Raw genomic sequence first — 24337 nt, forward strand, 5'->3', positions numbered from 1 at the left:
TATCTCACTAAGCTTTCGGGCTTACAGTTGTGGTTTTATGTTTCAGGTTCTCAAGAGTCTGCGGCAAGGCAAAGGCGTGATCGTACCGTTCCTCGCGTTGGTGTTTTATGAATTGAACCTGGGAAATTACTTTGTTTAATAATGTATTGAAAACCTTTTTGCAACGATGTTAATAAAATGGGTGATTTTGAAAAGTTTTATTTGTTTGAAATTTTGGATGTTACATTCTAGCCTTAGAAACCCTATGTTTACCTTTATTCTCTGTAGTGGATTTCTTCCTGTTAGTAGTTGGTCTACCAGGAATACTTCTACTAATAGGAGGCAATAGTGGAGTATAATTTGTCTCTGGCCACATGTCACTGCCATTCATGGGGTCAATTATGTAACTGTATGCCTTCCTAAATGTGGTGGTGCTATACATGTTGTCTACATACGCTTCTACATCCTTATTAAGATAGGATATGCTGGTTATAAAATGAGCACATCCATATCCATTCAATTACCACAACCTACAGGAACATGTTTTCCTTTCTAAGTCTACTAGATAGTATTTGATAATACCTCTTATTTTTAAGCAAATTCACCTTATCCCTTATCTCTAGACAAATATGATTTCCCCATTGTTGTCCCTTTAATTCCATGTTGTACAATCTGTCCATCATGTACAATCTTAACTCCTCTAACACAGTGACTATGGGCTTCTTCTTGACATCTACTATTACGACATTAAAACTTTCATAGAATCTATTTTCAACTGCATCACAACACCTTCCAGGTTGAAAGAAAGCTCTTGACCAGGTATTTGGATCTTTCTCCATGAGATATTGATGTGCATTTGGGTTCAATGTCTTAATTTCCTTAATCACAACTTTAAAAGCATGCTCAGTTGTAGATTTAGATGCTCTCTAAAACAAGGTATGATATATGACACCAATGAATCTCTTCTGCAAATTTTGGCAAATATGTCTAGCATACTGCTTGTGCTCTACATATGGAAGCAACTATTTAACAGCCTCTATCAAACCCTGTATTAATAACAAGGTTTAAATCAAATTGTTTAAAATAAATATACATGAATTACTATGTAAAATACTAACCTTATGTTGGCCTTCCATTAAATTGAACCCTTTGCCTAAATTCAAGTTTAGATCATCAATGAGAATTTCCAAAAACCACTTCCAATTCTGCTTATTCTTTACACTAACCACTGCCCAAACAATAGGATATATCTTGTCATTTGCATCCCTCCCAATTGCACAAACCAATCCCCCCTTACAAATACCTTTCAAAAAACATCCATCAAGATCTATTATCCTTCTACACCCTTCCATCCAACGTTGTTTAACTCCTTGAAAACAAGCATAGAACTTGCTAAAATATTTATTTCCATTTAGACCTTCCTCCACATCTAGTTTCACAGTTGACCCAAGATTTGTCCTCAAAATCTCATCCCCATATGACCATAACTTACCATAATGTTCAACACAACTACCTTTAATAAGATTCAGTACATACTTCTTTTCTCTCCTACATTGGCCCATACTAACTTGGATACCAAACTTGGTCATTACTTTACCCTAATCTTCCTTACACTTAATTTCTGACTCTGTACAATCTCGTTGGTATAGTGAATCCCAATCCATGCATATGTCATCAGTGATCCAAACTTGAAGTTCCTAGCACAATTATGATTAGTTTTTAGTGACTTGATTTGGAAACTCTCTTCATCACTCATATAGGAAGCCCATAATCTAAATGTGCAAGCACCCTTACTACACCTCACCAAAAGTCTTTTCCTATCATTTTTTAAAAACACAGTAGATATCCATTAGCCACAACATAGTTGCACAACACTGATTTACTTGTCATGGACCTTTAAATCTCATTCCTAGAATTGATTTTTGTTTTTTCCATTGTAATAACTCATTAGATATGGAATGATTTTGGATGTTAGGTTCAAATTCTCTCCCATGATCATCATCTAGAATATTGTTATCCTCCTCACCATCAACACATAACTTACTCAAGAAAGGATCATTTGATGTCCTATTCATATGCACTACATCCTCACTAATTCAAACTCAACATTCCTAAGTTCATCCATGTTATCTTCATTTTCACCATCAATACAAGACTCACGTCCATCATCATCAAACCATCCACCAACACCAACCCCAATATGATCCACATAAACATAAATTATACCATATGTTCCATAAGCATCAAAAATAAAAGTATCATATTCCATATCATTTGACAAGTTGATCCAACTTGATGGTGGTAGTTATGGAGAGACAAGGGTTACCATTTGGTCTTGGAGGACGGAGTTAGGGTTGTCAGAGGAGGAGCTTGATTAGCTTTCGGGAGGCATTGAAATGAGAATGAAAGCACCAATTGATAGCACGCCAAATTGAGATGGTGAATCTCCCAAGAGAAAGTAAGAACAAGAAACTTGCATGCTTACTTTAACCAAATGTAGGGTACAATTTACAAAAACATGAAAGATATCGTTCTAGCTAAATTAAGGATATATACATGCAGGAACAATCGTTAGCTCGTAACTTAATGCAATTAGCTTCTACCGGAAAAGTGGAAGTAGGCCAAGTCTTCAATTATGTGGAGTTCCATACTTGTGCTTCAATCCCTATATACCTGTGCTTCAATCCTTGTAATGAGATGGTGTCATTATTTATCTCTTGGGCCTTTCAAACTTATTTTTTGATGGACTTCAGTTTGCTGACTCTTGTCTAGTGTATGGGCCGCATCACTTCCCCATGGTTGAGTTGACAATACCCTTGTAGCGCCCAATACCCCCATTGTTGCCATTAGGGGTGAGGAAAACCGGATACCCGAAAATTCGGATATCCGAACATTTTTACATAAGATTTTAGTATCCGAATCCGTATCCGGATTTCGGATATCCGATTTTTCGGATATCCGAAATCCGGATACGGATTCGGATACCAAAATCATATATCCGAATTTTTTGTCTAATCTATTAAACAGTCAAGAAACTCAGTTTAGTAAAGATTAATAAAAAAAACTAATAACAAAAAAACTAATCGGGTATCCGGTTTTCCGGATATTTTCGGATCGGGTTTTTGGTTTTCGGATCGGTTTTTCCGAATACGGATATTTTTAAGCGCCCTTAGTTGCCATGTAAATTACAAAAAATAAAATAAAAAATACTGATGACAACTTCTTGTTACGCCCATTATCACCATTTAATTTTCATACATGGCTACAAAAAATATGGATGAATTTAAATGTATTAGATGTCGGTAGAAGATGTTAGGGTGTAGTAGTTTAAGGATGAATAGTAGTTTCACATGTCTCAATGTATGGTATCAATTTTTAGAGCACATGCTTGTTAGGTAGTAATTCAATAAGATGACAATAGACGCTTCTGTCATCAATTTTTCAAAGGTTTCCATCACAGACATTTATTCTAACAACAAAGCTTTTGAACACAAGTTTGGAGGTTTTTGAGCACATGTGTGGGAACTTTCTATTTCACTTTTGCACCAATCGTTTTTTCTGCACTTCTAGTTTGAGCAGCAAATTGTGTCCCTCTTCTTGTACTCTAAAATTACAAGTAACTTGATCTTAAACCCACCCATTTAATTAGCATATCTTGTTGTGTACACAACATTTATTTTTGTGTCATGTTCGTGTCTGATTTACGGTTTAAGGTTTAGACCTTTAAATATGTCGATAGATTGAAAGAGTAGGAGTTAGAGATGTTGAACATTAAAATCAAAAAAATTGGAAAACTAATAGTTTGGGAGGCATTAGGATGAATATCACAATAAGTTTAGAGGAAGAAAATCACATTGAAAGGGAAATGGATGAGTAAGATTGTGGATAATATCAATGAAAAAGTGAAAAACTAAAAATAAGTATCGATGGGAACAGCTAATTAGTATATGCTCTTAATTAAAAAATAAAAAACTAAAAATAAGTATCGACGGGAAAGGAGAATTAGTAGCTTCCACATTATAAAGCGATCCAACCCAAATTTTCTTTTATGATTACTTTTGATTCTAGGCATGCTGAGTTTACATAAAAGATTAAAAGAAGTTGCCTATATATAAATGTGTCATTTTAGTGTTAGAAAGTTTGGACTTTAACCTTACCCGTTTAATTGTCGTGACATATCTACCCGTTTAATAAAATAAGTTTAAATCTTTTACCCATACACATTTATTTCATGTCGGGTCGATAATTTTCACCCTTAGTTTTTTATAGATTTCAGCTAGAAAAATGGTTCTAGTCTCTCCTTAGGGTGAGAAATCCAATGATTGTTGCAATGACATGATAGTTCGAAATATTATAGCTTAATTTTTTTTAATAAACTAATAGAAAACATAGTCATACTCAAAGTTTAGCACGCTTTTTATTTTGCGGAATTTGCATGAATGGTCATGTGGTTTATAATTTTTTGTGTTTCAGTCCAAAAACGTATGTGATTACATTAGTGGTCCAAAATGATATATTTTTTTGAATTTGTTTCATTCTCAAATTAAAAAGACTATTTAACACTTTTATATATATATATATATATATATATATATATATATATATGTATGTATGTATGTATGTATGTATGTATGTATGTATTGGTTTTTAGATTTATTCTAATTATTCTAGAATGAAAAAAATACAAAAAGCATGTAACAATAATCCCACCAGTACTCCCCTCTCTTTAAAGGCGTTGACTAAAACTCATCTCTATCTCCCTCGCTCAACTATCTAAGACCTAGCATCCACAACCCCTTCTTGCCGGAAAGTACCTTCGTGTCATTGCCTCCATTCCTATATCCTTCTCTAACTCATGTCCCCTCTTTCATCTTTTGACACCGGTGAAACCACCACCACAACGTTTCCCCTTCCATGGTATTGGTACAACCACGATAAATTGTGTGGTTTACAATTATGGATGTTACCGGTTGGTATCAAAACCATGGTTTAAACTAATTACGTTGGATTATCCTTCCTAGGTTTAAAAAATAAAAATATGGGTGTGTGTTCCTTGTGAAAGTGACGTGATTATTTTTACACTTGTGTACCTGGTTTGGTGCAAGAGTTATGATCAGGATAATATCTCCCTATATAGATTATAGATTAGGAGGTTTTGTCAATTTTTTGTGGTAATGAGAACTTATTGGGAATTTCTATTACCATGTGGGACATAGGTAACTAGGAATTACTGAAAAAGAAAGTCACATAGTTTGTCTCTATGATAAAGTTGGAATTCGAATAAAGAAACTTTGAAACTTATGAGAGTCATGTTATTTATGTAGTAAAATTATAGGAGCGGCTCTCAAGGGTGATGCGTTTCATCAAAGGAGTCTGGAAGAATTCTTGTTGTCAAGGAAGAAAGTCGTAACGGCTTACACTTATACCGATTAATTCGCAAACTTATTGGCATTGTTCGACAGCATGTGGTTTACGGAAGAAAGGAAGGCCTAGTGTTATGAGAAAGGCCTACCCTCAGAATATTACACTACATTGGTGAAATGATATCATGTACTATATAAAGCGACAATGGTAGTATTATATATTAGAGGATTTTAAGAAGAATAAAATGGGTGTGAGGAAGAGGTCAATGGTACAACTTGTGTCGTCATAAACACTTGGCGAAAAGTTTAGTTGGAACATGACAGTGTTGCTGACGTGTCTAGAAAGGCATGAAGGTAAGAAATACGAAGAGTACATAGAAGAAAAGGTTACAAATAAGAGTGAAGTTTTAACTCCTAAGTCGAGGTGATGTGTGGAATCATAACGTCTTAATAAATCAATGGATGACTTATATCCGTGTGTGTGTGTGTGTGTGAAAGGTGGTTATTTCCTTTTGTGAATCAGCTGAAAAGGTTGTATTAAACCTTATGATGGTAAGGAGTCGTAAAAAGGGGATTGCAGAGTCATATAGATTTGTGAGAGTATAAAAGTCTCTTGTTGAGAGCTTAAGGCAAGTATTAAATTGGGTAAGGAACTTAATGATCAAGTGACTGATGAAATATGAGATATGAAACTTCATGGACGTGTGACTCCTTGATGTGAGGGACTAGTGTATAATTACATCTCATCAATGTACTTGTAACAACCCAAAAATACGACCCAAAAATTTCATTTTTCAATATAACCAAAAACCATAATCTGAGTGTCATATCATAAAAACCATACGTGATGTATCCCAAACATAATAAAAACAACACTGTGCGGAAACTGTATCATATCCATGTCATATAAAAATCAAAAACTAAATCAACTCCCAGGATAAAAGCTGAAGCTGTGGTGTGTGCGATGCCATCATCCCGAGCTCTTCCCTCTGCTAGCGGAAGTACCTGAAACCAAAACTAAAACTATAAGCACGAAGCTTAGTGAGCTCCCCCAAACTACCACATACCATACAATACACATAAGCACATACTGGGCCTTGCCCACTGCATCAGACCGAAGTCTGGAACTAGCTGCATCGGACCAAAGTCCGGAACTGACTGGGACCTTGTCCCCTGCATCAGACCAGAGTCCGGAACTGACTGCATCGGACCGAAGTCCGGAACTAACTGCATCGGACCAAGGTCCGGAACTAACTGCATCGGACCGAAGTCCGGAACTAACTGCATCGGACCGAAGTCCAGAACTAACTGATCATGGCATAGCATAAAACATAACAACTATTATAAACACATAAACTACATACTGCATCGGAACAGAGTCCGGAACACATAACACAAACATGCTTGAATCACAAAGACATCAAGCACTCTAACTACTGCATCAGACCAAAGTCCGGGAATACTGATAATTAAACGGGCCGGCATTGTGGCCGTAGACCCGTTCCTACTGAAGAGAAACTCACCTCGTGAACTGGCTGCTGAGTGAATAACTCTGAGGGCTAACTGCTGCTGCTCCGGTATCTCCCCGGCTGCAAGTCCATAAATACACTCAATCAAATACTAAACACTGCACTGGGTAAAAATGACTCTTTTACCCTTGGTCAAAGTCAACTGTTGGTCAAGGTCAACTCTCAGTCAAAGTCAACCCACAGTTGACCTGACTCGCCGAGTTGGGCCGCCAACTCGCCGAGTCCTTATTCTCACTCCTCGACTCTACTCGCTGCTACTCGTCGAGTATGGCATCGACTCGACGAGTACTCTCCCGATCCAAGAATTCAGACAATCTTCATCCGACTCGCCGAGTCCTATGAACAACTCGACGAGTTGTTCTTGAGCTTTAGAAGATTGCCTTGGACTCGCCGAGTTGTATGAACAACTCGCCGAGTCCCTCCATTACTGAGTCTACCCTCAAACTCGCCGAGTCCACTCCACTACTCACTGGTCCCACTCGACACCGCTCAAAAGGAAGAAATCGGGGACTCGCGACTAGACTCGCCGAGTCGTTCTTCCGACTCGCCGAGTCACCGCCATGCAACTATTCTACACTCGATTCTGTTCGAATCCAATACATACAAATGATAGATCTGAGTCCAATAAGCTGATTTACCACGTAAAGTTTCCAACTTTACGTGTACAAACGCATGAACAAGGGAATAAAGGCTAAAAGATGCTTAAAAGGGGTAGATCTAGGGTTAATATGCAAAATAGCTCCATAAAGGCAATAGATTTGGGCTCTACAACTCCTAAATGAACAGATCTAAGGTTATCTCGGCATAAGAGAGCTTCCATATCAACATAAAGCTTTGAGAAAGGCATTAACAAGATCTAGAAAGGGTTTTAAGGCATAAAAGAGAGGGAAAACTGAAGAATACCTCAAAGAGCTCTTGCTTTCCCTTGAATCTCTGCTCTGAAATCCTTCTCCTTGCTCCTTTCTTCTTCTCTTTCTTCAAGCCTTCACAATAGCACACAAAATCACTTAGAATCACTCAAGAACGAATTAGGGTTTTCTCACAGCTTTTGAGGGTGAAGGAGGCGAGATTGGGGGCTATAAGGTGGCTTAAATAGTGGGCAACCCTGGGATTTAGGGTTTCTCCCAGACGGACAGACTCGCCGAGTCCGGAATATGGACTCGCCGAGTCGCCAGCTAACACGTGCTCGAAATCCCGACCCTACTCGGCGAGTCAGGCTATGAACTCGCCGAGTCCCTCTTGCAAAATTTCAAAATAAATACCAAGGAATTATCATACCGGAGACGGGTCATTACAATTCTCCCCCACTTATCTCAGACTTCGTCCTCGAAGTCTGCTACGGCTGAATCTGCAAATATCTCTGGGTAGTGCTCCCTCATCTCCTCCTCAGCCTCCCACGTCCACTCAGACCCCTTCCGGTGCTGCCACTGCACCTTCACTAACTGAATTTCCTTGTTCCTCAAGGTCTTGGTCTTCCGGTCCAGAATCGCGACCGGCCTCTCGATATAATTCAGGCTACTATCAACCTGAATATCTTCTAGGGGAACGATTGCTGACTCATCCACCAAACACTTCCTCAACTGAGACACATGGAAAGTGTTGTGGATCTGACTAAGCTCCTCAGGAAGATCTAACCGATAAGCAACCCGACCCACCCGGGCCAAAACCCTGAAAGGACCAATAAATCTGGGGCCCAACTTGCCCCTCTTCCGGAATCTGATGACACCCTTCCAAGGTGAGACCTTCAGAAGGACCATATCTCCCACCTGGAACTCCAAGTCCGAAGGCCTCCTGTCGGCGTAACTCTTCTGCCGACTCTGCGCAGTCTGCAGTCTACTACGGACCTGCTGGATCAACTCGGTCGTCTTGAGCACCACTTCTGTGCTCCCAATGACTCGCTGACCGACCTCGCCCCAACAAATCGGGGTCCTACACTTCCTCCCATACAACATCTCAAAGGGAGGTCGATCAATGCTCGCATGATAACTATTGTTATACGAGAATTCCGCTAACGGAAGATACGTATCCCAACTGCCACCGAAATCTAGGACACATGCCCTAAGCATGTCCTCGAGAGTCTGAATCGTCCTCTCGCTCTGCCCGTCTGTCTGAGGGTGGAAAGCGGTGCTGAAATGGAGACGAGTACCCATCTCGTCGTGGAACTGCTTCCAGAATCTGGATGTGAAACGGACATCTCGGTCTGACACCACCGATACTGGCACTCCATGACGTGCCACGATCTCTCGCACATAGATATCGGCTAACTTCTCCGCCGATATACTCTCCTGGATCGGGATAAAGTGGGCACTCTTCGTCAACCGATCCACTACTACCCATATCGAATCCACCCCTCGTGCGGTCCTGGGAAGCTTGGTGACAAAATCCATGGTGATGTCCTCCCATTTCCACACGGGAATGTCTAACGGCTGCATCCTGCCGTGGGGTCTCTGGTGCTCTGCCTTGACCTTCCGGCAGGTCAGGCATCTCTCGACGTACCAGGCGACGTCCCGCTTCATGCAGGGCCACCAATAATCATGTCGAAGATCTCGATACATCTTCGTCGCCCCTGGGTGGATAGAAAACCGAGACTTATGAGCCTCATTCATCAACACTTGCCATACTCCACCCCAGTACGGTACCCACACTCTCCCGTGAAGCGTCAACAAACCACGACTATCATAATCAAACGAGGCTACTCGGCCCACGATCCTCTCACACTTCTGTCTCTCCTCCTTGAGGCCCTCCACCTGAGCCTCCTTGATCCGCTCCAACAACGGAGTGATCACTGTCATCCTCAAACATAGATCTCTGATAGGGGCCGCCGACACTTTGCGGCTTAGGGTGTCGGCCACCACGTTGGCCTTCCCTGGATGGTAAAGGATCTCACAATCGTAATCCTTTAGCACATCCAACCACCTCCTCTGACTCATGTTCAGACTCGGCTGATCCATAAGGTACCTCAAACTCTTGTGATCCGTGTAAATAGTACAACGGACCCCATAGAGGTAATGCCTCCAAATCTTGAGGGCAAACACAACTGCCCCCAGCTCCAAATCATGGGTAGGATAATTAGCCTCGTGAGGCTTCAACTGTCTCGAGGCATAAGCTATCACATGGCCTCGCTGCATCAAAACTGCTCCCATACCTGTGATCGAGGCATCACAATAGACTACGAAGTCCTCTACTCCCTCTGGCAAGGTAAGGATCGGAGCCTCGCACAATCTCTGCCTGAGGGTCTCGAACGCTGACTGCTGCTCAGGACCCCAACGAAATACCACTGACTTCCTGGTCAGTCGGGTGAGCGGCACTGCTATCTTGGAGAAATCCTGAATAAATCTCCGATAATACCCTGCCAACCCTAGGAAGCTCCGAATCTCAGATGGAGACTTCAGGACCTCCCACTGCATCACGGCCTCAATCTTGGCCGGATCCACCAAAATACCCTTCTGGTTGACGAGGTGACCAAGGAACTGCACCTCGCGCAACCAGAACTCACATTTGGAGAACTTTGGGAAAAGTCTCTCCCTCCTCAAAGCCTCCAGCACCTCCCGCAGGTGCTCCTCGTGCTGCTCCTGCGTCTTGGAATATACCAAGATATCATCTATGAACACTATCACTGACCGATCCAGCATCGGCCTACACACGCGGTTCATGAGATCCATGAATGCGGCTGGAGCATTAGTGAGCCCAAATGGCATCACCACAAACTCATAATGACCATACCTGGTCCTGAAAGCAGTCTTCTGTACATCCTCATCTCTAACCCGCATCTGATGATAACCGGAGCGTAGATCGATCTTGGAGAACCAAGACGCTCCCTGAAGCTGATCAAACAAATCATCTATCTTCGGAAGTGGGTAACGGTTCTTCACCGTTACCTTATTCAACTCCCGATAATCTATACACATACGATGCGACCCATCCTTCTTCTTCACAAACAGGATCGGCGCTCCCCAAGGCGAACTGCTCGGCCGAATGAAACCCTTGTCTAACAGCTCCTGCAGCTGTGTAGACAACTCCTGCATCTCAGGGGGAGCTAGTCGATACGGTGCTTTGGCTATCGGAGCCGCACCAGGAATTAGGTCGATCCTGAACTCGACCTGTCTCTCAGGAGGTATCCCCGGCAAATCCTCGGGAAACACGTCCGGGTAGTCTCGAACAATAGGAACATCATCAACTGTCGTCTTGCCCTTCTCCCGGGCATCCAAGACGTAAGCTACAAAACCGGCGCAACCCTGCTGAACATAGCGCCTCGCCCTTGCGGCGGAACAAAAGGTCGGTCCTCGCTGCGGCCTCTCGCCCTGAATCACTAACTCTCCCCCACTGGGAGTGCGAACCCTCACTAGCTGAAGCTCACAATCAATCACCGCCCCATTGGGGCTTAGCCAATCCATGCCCACAATAACCTTATTCCCTCGCAGAGGAATAGGTACCAGATCCACTGAAAACTGCTCGTCAAATAACTGAAGAGAACACCCTCTATGCACTCTGTCGACCCTCACGGTCCTATCATCTACTATCTCAACCTCTAATGGACAATTCAGCTCCCCTGGAGCTCTACTAAATCTCTTGCTAAGTGCAAGTGATACGAATGATCGGGTAGCCCCCGAATCGAATAATACCAAAGCAGAAATGTCGTTCACAGAGAACGACCCTGAATAAAACATACAATCATAAGCAATATTCAATCAATAATAATAAAGAGATAAAGGGAAGATACATACCCGTCACCACATCAGGAGTCGCCCGCGCCTCCTCTGCTGTCATCTGAAACGCCCTGCTCTTCGCCACCGGCGTCTCGGCTTGGCCCTGCCGGCCATCTGTAATCCTCAAGGTAGCAGGGGCAGGTGTAGCCACCTTCCCTGCTGCAGCTAAACTCGGACACTGGGACTTTTTATGTCCCTTCTGATTGCACTAAAAGCAAATCGGATCTGATGCTGCGACGGTAGTAGCAGGGGCCGTGCAATCCCTACTCAAATGCCCAATCCGACCGCACTTGTAGCAGCCGGAACTCTCTGCCTTGCACGCTCCCTCGTGCAATCTCCCACACTTGCCACATCGACCGTGGCTCTGCTGACTCCTAGATCTGTGATCCGAAACCTTGGGCTTTTTGCCCGAACCGCCTGTACCTGAAACCGCCTCCGGTTTCCTCTTCTTTTCCATATCGAGATCAATCTCCCTCTCCCGAGCCCTAGCAATAATATCTTCCAGCGTTTTACAGCTGGACCGGCTCACAAACTGGCGAATATCGCTCCGCAACATCTCATGATATCGGGCCTTCTTCATTTCCTCATCAGCTACGTACTGAGGAACGAGAAGAGCCCTCTCCCTGAACTTGGCGGTGATCTCCGCCACTGTCTCTGTAGTCTGGGTGAGGTCCTGAAACTCCCTAGCTAACTGCTGCACCTCAATGACCGGTGCAAACTCTGTCCTGAACCTGGTAGAGAAATCAGCCCAGGTCATGGCGTCCAATGCTGCATCATCCCCAATGGCATGTCCGACCTCCTCCCACCAATCCCGTGCCCTGTCCTTCAGAAGACAGGACGCCAGTCTGACCTTGTCCCCCTCGGGACATCTGCTAGTACGGAAAGCATTGGCCACATCCGCCAACCATCTGGTACTCGCTATGGGGTCTCGCGCCCCATGATAGTCCGGAGCTCCACAAGCCCTGAACTCCCTGAAAGTAAGGGTGCGCGACCCCATCATGGCCGCCACCTCGGCACGGAAGGTGCCCAATCTCTCATCCATCAGCTCTAGAATCCCCTCCTTGATCGAACCGAAGATCACAAGAGTCTGCTCTAAAATGATACGAGTAATCTCTGAAGAAAGAAACTCTCTGGTCTGCTCATCCATGTGCTCGCTCCCCGAGCCTGATCCTGATCCCTCCCCGACACCTCCACTGCCGGTTGCTGTCCTCGGACGCAAAACCACCATACTGAAACACATCATAGCAATATCAGAAAACTGAAATATCTCAAGGGATCATTGATACTACTACTAGCTTCCTGGCCTTGTCTCGGCCTTCCTTGATTCGAGTACAGATCCTCTGCTTTCAGTAGTACGGGCCCATACTACCTTCCACATCTATCCGTACTTCCTCAAGAACCGCCTTGACTCCACCAAGTCACTTCTACTACTGCTAATCTCTGCTACTCTCATCCTAGGCTTGCCCTAGGGAAACCTCAGACTCAACTCAACTAGTCCTCAGCTGCTGAAGGTCTCCTTATAATGCTAGTTAGCCACCACCTGAACACCATCACATGTGACGAGGATCAAATAATCCTTCAAGTAAAAGACCCGTCCCTATAACGGTTGGACTCAAACAAGAGCTGTGCAATAGGGCCAGTTCCAGCACTCTGGGATTATTCAACCCTGATCACATGTGGTGTGACGTGTTCACCTAATGGCTAACTCCCATCACTCAGAACTCCCACAAAGCACGAAGCAAGCAACATTCGGATAAAGGAAACATACTCAGGCAAAACTATTCTCATAACGAGAAACTGTACTAGCATACAGTGCTAAGCTCATACTATCAGGCATAACCTAAACAGGCTATCCTACTGCTGTCTACTCAATACTAGCATGCAATACTCATAAAGTTGTAACACATAAAGCAGGCACATAAGGCATCCTCCTAGATCCTTAGTCCTATACTAGCATGCTGTTCTACTGAAGCTGGAACAATTAATCATAATAATAAAACTTGTATTGGTAATTTGGGAGTACTTACTTGAGCTCGGCTGATCGCATGCACCACACCCTTATCTTGTTTAAAAAAAATTTCTTTCTTTCTAAGTGCTTTCAAAATTCTTTTAGAAAACATTTTCCTTTTTAGAAAAATCTTTTTATTTCCCCTTAGTTTGAGTTCAGATACACCCGGAAGTGCATCCGAATCCCTCAAACCAGGGCTCTGATACCAACTTGTAACAACCCAAAAATACGACCCAAAAATTTCATTTTTCAATATAACCAAAAACCATAATCTGAGTGTCATATCATAAAAACCATACGTGATGTATCCCAAGCATAATAAAAACAACACTGTGCGGAAACTGTATCATATCCATGTCATATAAAAATCAAAAACTAAATCAACTCCCAGGATAAAAGCTGAAGCTGTGGTGTGTGCGATGCCATCATCCCGAGCTCTTCCCTCTGCTAGCGGAAGTACCTGAAACCAAAACTAAAACTGTAAGCACGAAGCTTAGTGAGCTCTCCCAAACTACCACATACCATACAATACACATAAGCACATACTGGGCCTTGCCTACTGCATCAGACCGAAGTCTGGAACTAGCTGCATCGGACCAAAGTCCGGAACTGACTGGGACCTTGTCCCCTGCATCGGACCAGAGTCCGGAACTGACTGCATCGGACCGAAGTCCGGAACTAACTGCATCGGACCAAGGTCCGGAACTAACTGCATCGGACCTAAGTCCGGAACTAACTGCATCGGACCGAAGTCCAGAACTAACTGATCATGGCATAGCATAAAACATAACAACTATTATAAACACATAAACTGCATACTGCATCGGAATAGAGTCCGGAACACATAACAAAAACATGCTTGAATCACAAAGACATCAAGCACTCTAACTACTGCATCAGACCAAAGTCCGGGAATACTGATAATTAAACGGGCCGGCATTGTGGCTGTAGACCCGTTCCTACTGAAGAGAAACTCACCTCGTGAACTGGCTGCTGAGTGAATAACTCTGAGGGCTAACTGTTGCTGCTCCGGTATCTCCCCGGCTGCAAGTCCATAAATACACTCAATCAAATACTAAACACTGCACTGGGTAAAAATGACTCTTTTACCCTTGGTCAAAGTCAACTGTTGGTCAAGGTCAACTCTCAGTCAAAGTCAACCCACAGTTGACCTGACTCGCCGAGTTGGGCCGCCAACTCGCCGAGTCCTTATTCTCACTCCTCGACTCTACTCGCTGCTACTCGTCGAGTATGGCATCGACTCGACGAGTACTCTCCCGATCCAAGAATTCAGACAATCTTCATCCGACTCGCCGAGTCCTATGAACAACTCGACGAGTTGTTCTTGAGCTTTAGAAGATTGCCTTGGACTCGCCGAGTTGTATGAACAACTCGCCGAGTCCCTCCATTACTGAGTCTACCCTCAAACTCGCTGAGTCCACTCCACTACTCACTGGTCCCACTCGACACCGCTCAAAAGGAAGAAATCGGGGACTCGCGACTAGACTCGCCGAGTCGTTCTTCCGACTCGCCGAGTCACCGCCATGCAACTATTCTACACTCGATTCTGTTCGAATCCAATACATACAAATGATAGATCTGAGTCCAATAAGCTGATTTACCACGTAAAGTTTCCAACTTTACGTGTACAAACGCATGAACAAGGGAATAAAGGCTAAAAGATGCTTAAAAGGGGTAGATCTAGGGTTAATATGCAAAATAGCTCCATAAAGGCAATAGATCTGGGCTCTACAACTCCTAAATGAACAGATCTAAGGTTATCTCGGCATAAGAGAGCTTCCATATCAACATAAAGCTTTGAGAAAGGCATTAACAAGATCTAGAAAGGGTTTTAAGGCATAAAAGAGAGGGAAAACTGAAGAATACCTCAAAGAGCTCTTGCTTTCCCTTGAATCTCTGCTCTGAAATCCTTCTCCTTGCTCCTTTCTTCTTCTCCTTCTTCAAGCCTTCACAATAGCACACAAAATCACTTAGAATCACTCAAGAACGAATTAGGGTTTTCTCACAGCTTTTGAGGGTGAAGGAGGCGAGATTGGGGGCTATAAGGTGGCTTAAATAGTGGGCAACCCGGGGATTTAGGGTTTCTCCCAGACGGACAGACTCGCCGAGTCCGGAATATGGACTCACTGAGTCGCCAGCTAACACGTGCTCGAAATCCCGACCCTACTCGGCGAGTCAGGCTATGAACTCGCCGAGTCCCTCTTGCAAAATTTCAAAATAAATACCAAGGAATTATCATACCGGAGACGGGTCGTTACAGTACTAGTTATAGACCTGAGGTGCAAGGATATGAAACTTTTAGAAGCTGACTAGGTGATCAACGAATAGATATAATGGTGCACTTCCAAATTCTCATATAGAGAAGGTACTAAGAAGAATAAGCAAATGGGTTTGGTAAAACTTGTGAATCGGGAAATATAATGGTAAAGTCAGAACTACATGATAATCATTTGCATTCAATGTTATGGCATGCGTATCACTACAGCACATGTCACTCGTTGTGATCTGACAAAATCATGAGGTTGTTCTAAAATCGAGTTTGAGATAGGAAATTCCAGTTGGGTATGTTGGAATACTAAGGGTGTGTGAATAAAGACCTTTAGGTAGCATGTGTTAAGTAACATTAGAACATTTAATGTGTAATGTCTGGTGTACGAACATTATGCAATTATTAGACAAATGATGTATTTGGATGTGATAATTATGGTTAGTTGTGGAGTGATCATGTTTGATACTTCATTAAAGAAGTTAGAAGGAAGCCTGGTAAGTGGTTGCCCAATTACTGATAAAATTAGAGTACCTTAGTTGAAGCATGATGGGAAAGGGATATGGTAATGGGATGCGTAAAAGATTCCAATGGTGAATGTGATTTGGGGCACAAAAAAATCTGCTAGAATTTGGTCCAATGTTCTTAGTTTAGTTAACAGTAGTATGAATTCAACTTCTTCAACCGGTAGTGTGAAAATTGGAATTCTGAAAGGTGTTTTTGTGTCAAGTGGAACAAAAGGTCTGGGAATAGTCCATCACGTTTTCACCCATAACCATGAGTGGAAATTTCAAAATATGTTTGTGAGGTAGATTGAAGCAGTTGATGAGACAAGGTTGGATGATGTTATAAGTACTACCACAATTGACTAAAACGTTAACGGTTTAGTTTTTAGGAGAGGAAAACCCAAAAAACGTTGTTGTGGAAAATGTAAGGAATTGATTTTTGGCCTAGTTGAGGTTCTTAGTAGTCGGTATAAGTTCAAGGAGATGGTCTTCGTTGAAGTGATCTGCATTGTCAATGACGAGCATGAACTATGTCAACGACGAGCATGAACTGTGGGAGGTTACACTTGCCACACAATGTTTTTTACTGATTCAGGGGATAAGAAGGAGAATCGACGAGGATGTTTTGGTGTGGGTAAGATGGTCAGCATGGGTTGGGAAGTGGTAGTTGTTGGTGGTGATGGTGTGATAGTGATTGCTGGTAAATTCTTAGGATATGTTATAGTAGACTAAGAACATGAGTTTGGAAAGTGTGGTTTTACAAATCCGAGTTTATCTTCCAAGACTTTGACTAACCCATATGATTGATGAAGGGAAGTGGGGGTGATGAAGTGCTAACTCGTTCTGAATGTTAGCAATATAGAATTCAACACAGAGAGCTGAGAAGAAGAAATTTAGAAGGGAATTGGTATTGTGACCTGAGAGGATGGAATTGCTAACTTTTTCGAACTCTAATTGATAGGTCGAAACAACAATCAGTTGTCGAAGTTTGAAGTGGACGGCTTGGTAGTTCTCTTATGTGGAAGATCCGAGCGGAGTTCCAAGGCTCGAGAGAACTCCGTCCACATGCACAACAGGTGGTTGTTTGCTAGATGCTTGTACCGACTCAAGGCATCTACGGCGAAGTAAAAGATAACAATGGTAACTCGTTGAGCTTGTGTGATGGTATAGTAATCAAAGTAGGTTATTAGGTTGGAAAATGCTATCTAGTTAGATGTTACCATAGAAGTTGGATAGGGAAATTTTGGTGGTCGGAGGTGGTGGTGGTGGTGGTTTTTGTTGTTGTTGTTGTTGTTGTAAGGATGTTGACAAGTTGATCCAACTTGGTGGCGGTAGTAATGGAGAGACGGATAAGGGTTACCATTTGGTCTTGGAGGGCGGAGTTAGGGTTGTCAGAGGTGGAGCTCGATTAGCTTTCGTGACGCATTGAAATGAGAATGAAAGCACCAATTGATAGCAAGCCAATTTGAGATGGTGAATCTCCCAAGAGAAAGTAAGAACAAGAAACTCGGGGCAGTTTTCTGCTTACTTTAACCAAATGTAGGTTACAATTTACAGAAACATGAAAGATATTGCTCTAGCTAAATTAAGGAAATATACATGCAGGAACAATCGTTAGCTTAACTTAATGCAGTTAGTTTCTACCGGAAAAGTGGAAGTAGGCCAAGTCTTCAAGTATGTGGAGTTCCATACTTGTGCTTCAATCTTTGTAATGGGATGATGTCATTATTTATCTCTTGGGACTTTCAAACTTATTTTTTCATGGACTTCAGTTTGCTGACTCTTGTCTAGTGTATGGGCCGCATCACTTTCCCATGGTTGAGTTGACAAGACCCTTGTAGCGCCCAATACCCCCATTGCTGCCATGTAAATAACAAAAAAAAAAAAAAAAAAAAAAGATAAAAATTACTGATGACAGCTTTCCTGTTACGCCCATTATCTCCATTTAATTTCCATACATGGCTACAAAAAATATGGATGAATTTAAATGTATTAGAAGAAAATTTTCTTCGTCAAACAAAAGCTCATTATGTGTACAGATTCTAGAGTCATAAATGCTCTTTTTCCATAACTAGTTCATACGGCTAACTTTAAAACGACAAAAAAAAAATATTTTCGTTATTTACAATTCCATACAACTTGTTTTGAACTATATTTAATTGTCGCAAAATTTATCATTATTTACCATACAATCAATTATCTAGTATTGTGTAAGAACACCTATAAACTTAGTTCTTATTTGGTGTAATGGTTGACTAAAGAAAACATGGGTTTTCATGTCCTGGCACTACTAAGCCCTTGTGGCCATGGAGGTTCGCCTGCAGTGACTCCAGGGCATGAGGCAAAGCCTCATGTTTGCAGCGGGGGATTAGTCGGTGCACGAAAGCTGGCCCGGAAACCCTCGTTAGGGAAGTTCCCTTTCCAAAAAAAAAAAAAGTGTGACTTATGGTGTGTTGATGCGGCCGGACTATGAAGATGTTTCCTATTATTTAATTTTTTTTACATATATAAACAGAAATACGGCGAGTCAAAATATATACAGTTCATTATGTGTACAAGATTGTAGAGTGATCAACCATGCACAAGAAAACAAATTAAAATCCAAATTCATAGGGGACGCGCACATTAGCAAACAGCCAAACTGAAAATATCCCATTAGAAGTGTTTGAGAGTACATGATCAAGACACCTAGCTAGTGCACAAGGGTGCTTATTGTAATTATATTTAGGAAACAAGATACGATCTTAAAACATAAAGCAATAATACGAGTTGAACATCAAAACAAGATAACACAACAATTTCACAAACACATCTCTCAGGCTTCTTTATTTTGACAAGGTTATGTATGCAGGCTGCAAATACATGATATTTGTCCGCGTTACTAATAGGGATGAAGAATGACACTGAAAGAGTCGAGGTAATCCCCGTAGTTTCCGCTGAATCCACCAAAGCTACCCTTAGCGACTGGCAGCGAGAAACTAGTCCCCTGGGTTGTGCCATATGGCCCATACTTCTTTTTGTTGGTTAGGAAAGACAATGACGTAATCACAGTGTAGCCGGCATATACTCCCACAGTTCCGCTAATCCCGATGAGGTTCTCATCATCAGCAAATGTAAACTGAAGATATACCCAAATAGATGATAAATGATGTATGATAAAACTAGAATATAAGTGCAGTACATGTTTAGGTAACAGATGTAATGAAAGCCCACTGTACCGTATGAGGTGAACCACCATCACCACCATATGTTTCAGAATGGTGTTTGACATTATCACGATCCTTGTAAGTGAACCTGATTGAATCTACACAGCCTGAGGCACTGATACGGATCTCGCAAATCCTGCCCTCAGGGATGAATGTCCAGGGATTAACTCCACCCTTACCTCCCCACGGTCCAACCTGTACGCCATTGCCTGCCTGCATATAGGGGTGAAATAAAATATATAACTAAGAAGTGGAGAAATCTTAGCAATCACCAGATGAAGTACACCAGGTTAACCATAAACCCAGCATTTCAAAATATATATGGTGAAAGAGTATACCATGTTTGATCTGAATGTATTCTGAAAAGAAAAGATGAAAGTCGTGGAAAGTAATAAGTTATACATTTAGCCCCATTAAGAGACGGACTATTTATAGACCCGATCAGGTAGGGTTTTTACTGTATAATGGATTAAGATAAGATGTCTGGTCTTCCTGTAATGAAAACATAAAAGTTTATATTGATTTACTATGATTGGGTAAATGTAATTCTTTAGTAAAAGATGTCGGTAGAAGATGTTAGGGTGTAGTAGTTTAAGGATGAATAGTAGTTTCACATGTGTCAATGTACGGTATCAATTTTTAGAGCACATGCTTGTTAGGTAGTAATTCAATAAGATGACAATAGATGCTTCTGTCATCAGTTTTTCAAAGGCTTCCATCACAGACATTTATTCTAACAACCAAGCTTTTGAACACAAGTTTGGAGGTTTTTGAGCACATGTGGGTGATCTTTCTATTTCAATTTTGTACCAATCGTTTTTTCTGCATTTCTAGTTTGAGCAGCAAATTGTGTCCCTCTTCTTGTACTTTGAAATCTACAAGTAACTTGTTCTGAAACCCACCCATTTAATTATCATATCTTGTCGTGTCAACAAGTGTATTTTTGTGTTGTGTTCATGTCGGATTTACAGTTTAGGGTTTAGACGTTTAAATATGTCGATAGATTGAAGGAGTAGGAGTTAGAGACGTTGAAAAGTAAATGTGAAAAATAGGAAGACTAGTAGTTTGGGGGTATTGGAATGAATATCACGATAAGTTTAGAGGAGGAAAGTCACATTGAAATGGAAATGGGTGAGTAAGATTGTGGAGTATAACATGTTAATGAAAAAGTCAAAAACTAAAAGTAAGTATCAGCGGGACGGCTAATTAGTATATGATGTTAATTAAAAAGTGAAAAACTAAAAGCAGGGGCGGAACACGAGAAGTTAAATTAGGGGGGCCAAAATCAAATTTAAAAAAAAAACATATTAATAAGTTTAATTTGATTAAAGGATATGAGATATAGAAATTTTTAAATAAAACAACTAGTATGAAATATATTTATGTCGCTCATAATAATGGAACCTTTTCGAATAGTGATCTTGATTCGGCTTACAAGTCTAATGTTCTTCAATTTAAATAAAATAAAATAAAATGCTTTATAATATTATTATTGAGGAGGTCTATAATCTCAACTCTAAACCAAAACAAAATTTTGATCATCATTTATCTTGGTGGAGTAACCTTACCTTAGCTAAGCAGCTTATTTTTTTTTTCCAAAATCTCACTAAATGAGAATTTTGTACACGCTTTCAAGTATACGTTTGGTATTAACCAAGTGCTTTCTCTATGTATTACTATTTTTTATTTTTATATATATTACTATATTGAGATTGAGATGTTTAATTAAACATAAAAGAATAACCAAAATATTTATAAAACGTGGAAATAAATGCAAATAAAAGAACTGAAATTATAGTCTTAAAAAAGGAGAATGCACTCGGTAGGCCCACATTGGTTTAATGAAATAAATAAATAATACTCAACTTTGAAATATCTCATCCAATTCAAGTTTGCTAACGAGTTGCAAATAGACTAATAGGTTGGAACTTAGAACCCAAAAAAGCAAGGGGGCCATGGCCCCCCTTGGCTATAACTAAGTTCCACCACTGACTAAAAGTAAATATTGACTGGAACGGTTAATTAGTAGCTTCCAAATTATAAAACGATTCAACCAAAGTTTTCTTTTACCACTAGTTTTTATTCTAGGCATGCTGAGTTTACCTAAAAGATGAATAGAAGTTGTCTATATATAAACGTCTCATTTTTGTGTTAGAAAGTTTAGACTTTAACATTACCCGTTTAATTTTCGTGACATATCTACTCGTTCAATAAAATAGGTGGAAATCTTTTACCCATACTCGTCTATTTGCATGTCGTGTCGATAATTTCCACCCTTCAGTTTTTTATGGATTTCAGTTAGAGAAAATGGTTCTAGTCTCTCTTTAGGGTGAGTAATCCAATTACTACCGCAACGATATGGTAGTTTAAAATATTAATCTAATTACTCAATCGTTCTAGTTCAACCCACTTTTTATTTAGCGGAATTTGCAAGAATGGTCATGTGGTTTATAATTTTTTGTGTTTCGGTCAAAAAACGTTTGTGCATAAACTAGTACTACAAAATGATATATTTATTTATTTTTGTTCGGTCTCAACTTAAAAAACTACTATAACACTTATAATTGTTTTTTCATTGTTTTTTTTGGTTTTATTTTAATTTTTCTAAAATGAAAAATACAAAAAGCATGTAACAACAATCCCATCCTTACTCCCCTCTCTTTAAAGACGTTGACTCAAAATCCTCTCCGAATGCTCTCGCTCAACTATCTAGGACCTAGCATCTACAACCCCTTCTCGCCGGAAAGTACATTCGTCTCACTGCCTCCATTCCCCTATCATTCTCTATTTCTTGTCCCATTTTTCGTCTTTTGATAACGGTGAAACCACCACCACCATAATGTTTCCTAATCCATGGTATTGGTGCAACCATGGTAAATTATGCGATTTAAAATTATGGGTGTTACAAGTTGGTATCAAAGCCATGGTTTACGCTAATTACGTTGGATTATCCTTCCTAGGTTTAAACAATAAAAATAACGGTGTGTGTTCCTTGTGAAAGTGGTGTGATTATTTTTAGATTTGCGTGCCTGGTTTGGTAAGAGTTATGATTCGGATAATATCTCCCTATATAGATTAGGAGGTTATGTTAATTTTTTGTGGCAATGAGAACTGATTGGGAATTTCTATTACCATGTGAGACATAGGTAACTAGGAATTACTGAAAAAGAAAGCCATATAGTTTGTCTCTATGATAAAGTTGGAATTCTAATAGAGAACTAGAACTTTGAAAGTTATGAGAGTCCTGTTATTTATGTAGTAAAACTGTAGGAGCGGTTCGCAAGGGTGATGTTTTTTATCAAAGGAGTCTGGAAAAAGTCTTGGTGTCATGGAAGAAAGTCGTAACGGTTTACATTTATACCGATTAACTCACAAACTTGTTAGCATTGTTCGTCAATGCGTGGTTTACAGAAGAAAGGAAGATCTAATGTAATTTGAAAGGCATACCCTCAGAATATTAGAATATTATGCTGGTGAAATGATAATGTGTATTATATAATGCGACGGTGGTAGTATTATTTATGAGAGGCTTTTAAGAAGATTAAAACGGGTGTGAAGAAGAGGACAATGATACAACTAGTGTTGTCATAGACACTTGGCGAAAAGTTTAACCGGAACATGACTGTGTTGCTGACGTGGATAGAAAGGCATGAAGGTAAGAAATGCAAAGAGTACACAAAAGAAAAAGTTATGAAGAAGAGAGAACTTATAACTCCTAATTTGAGGCAACGTGTGGATCTGTAACGTATTAATAAATCTAGGGATGATTTATGTGTGTGTGAAAGGTTGTTATTTCCTTTTGTGAATCAGTTGAAAAGGTTGTATTAAACCTTATGATGGTAAGGAGTCATAAAAAAGGGATCAAAGAGTCATATGGATTCGTGAGAGTATAACAATCTCTTGTTAAGAGCTTAAGGCAAGTATTGAATTGAGTAAGGAACTTAATGATCAAGTGACTGATGAAATATGAGATATGAAACTTCAAGGACGTGTGACTCCTTGATGTGAGGGACTAGTGTATAATTACATCTCGTTAATGTACTAGTTATAGACCTGAGGTGCAAGGATATGAAACTTTTAGAAGCTGACTAGGTGATCAACGAATAGATATAATGGTACACTTCCAAATTCTCATATAGAGAAGGTAATAAGAAGAATAAGGAAATTGGTTCGGTAAAACTTGTGAATCGGGAAATAGAATGGTAAAGCAGAACTACACGATAATCATTTGCATGCAATTTTATGGCACGCGTATCACTACACACATATCAGTCGTTGTGATTTGAAAAAAACATGATGTTGTTCGTAATTGGAGTATGAGATGGGAAATTCTAATTGGGTATGTTGGAATACTAACGGTGTGTGAATAAAGACCTTTAGGTATCATGTGTTAAGTAACATTAGAACGTGTAATGTGTAATGTCTAGTGTACGAACATTATGCAATTATTAGACAAAGGATGTATTTGGATGTGATAGTTATGGTTAGTTGTGGAGTGATCATGTTTGATACTTCATTAAAGAAGTTAGAAGGAAGCCCGGTAAGTGGTTGCCCAATTACCGTTAAATTAGAGTACCTTAGTTGAAGCATGATGGGAAAGGGATATGGTAATGGGATGCGTAAAAGATTCCAATGGTGAATCTGATTTGGGGCAAAAAAAAATCTGCTACAATTTGGTCCAGTGTTCTTAGTTTAGTTAACACGAGTATGAATTCAACTTCTTCAGCCGGTTGTGTGAAAATTAGAATTCTTA

At 40.7% G+C, this 24337-nt stretch overlaps 2 protein-coding genes across 3 annotated transcripts; both read right to left on the reverse strand.

The window, feature by feature from the left end:
* Positions 1 to 220: 220 nt before the first annotated feature.
* LOC145076537 (uncharacterized) lies at positions 221 to 1568 on the reverse strand. The gene is made up of 4 exons (XM_079022373.1): positions 1098 to 1568; positions 1011 to 1025; positions 562 to 905; positions 221 to 464 (listed from the first exon to the last, which is right to left on the reverse strand). Exons 1-4 carry the CDS (start codon positions 1566 to 1568, stop codon positions 221 to 223), a joined length of 1074 nt encoding a protein of 357 aa, XP_078878499.1.
* A 17435-nt stretch (positions 1569 to 19003) lies between these two features.
* On the reverse strand, positions 19004 to 20060 carry LOC145073886 (protein GOS9-like). Of its 2 annotated transcripts, XM_079020356.1 has the most exons (3): positions 19923 to 20060; positions 19597 to 19797; positions 19004 to 19496 (listed from the first exon to the last, which is right to left on the reverse strand). In XM_079020356.1, exons 1-3 carry the CDS (start codon positions 19986 to 19988, stop codon positions 19260 to 19262), a joined length of 504 nt encoding a protein of 167 aa, XP_078876482.1. In that variant the 5' UTR covers positions 19989 to 20060; the 3' UTR covers positions 19004 to 19259. The 2 variants fall into 2 exon arrangements, with proteins under 2 accessions (XP_078876482.1, XP_078876483.1); XM_079020357.1 differs by lacking the exon at positions 19923 to 20060 and having other exon boundaries at positions 19055 to 19496; positions 19597 to 19803.
* Positions 20061 to 24337: the final 4277 nt, after the last annotated feature.

Source organism: Lactuca serriola, chromosome 9 (genome assembly GCF_051521515.1).
Source record: "Lactuca serriola cultivar US96UC23 chromosome 9, Lser_US96UC23_V15, whole genome shotgun sequence".
In the NCBI taxonomy this organism is placed as follows: Eukaryota; Viridiplantae; Streptophyta; class Magnoliopsida; order Asterales; family Asteraceae; genus Lactuca; species Lactuca serriola.

Excerpts from the sequence above, each read along its gene's own strand:
- LOC145076537 (XM_079022373.1), bottom strand. The coding sequence starts at position 1,568 with ATGACCAAGTTTGGTATCCAAGTTAGTATGGGCCAATGTAGGAGAGAA. Across the intron at positions 465-561 it reads AATTTGCTTAAAAATAAGAG|CATATCCTATCTTAATAAGG; the intron begins GTATTATCAAAT and ends TTTTATAACCAG.
- LOC145073886 (XM_079020356.1), bottom strand. The coding sequence starts at position 19,988 with ATGTATAACTTATTACTTTCCACGACTTTCATCTTTTCTTTTCAGAAT. Across the intron at positions 19,798-19,922 it reads ATACATTCAGATCAAACATG|GCAGGCAATGGCGTACAGGT; the intron begins GTATACTCTTTC and ends CCCTATATGCAG. Across the intron at positions 19,497-19,596 it reads ATGGTGGTTCACCTCATACG|TTTACATTTGCTGATGATGA; the intron begins GTACAGTGGGCT and ends GTATATCTTCAG.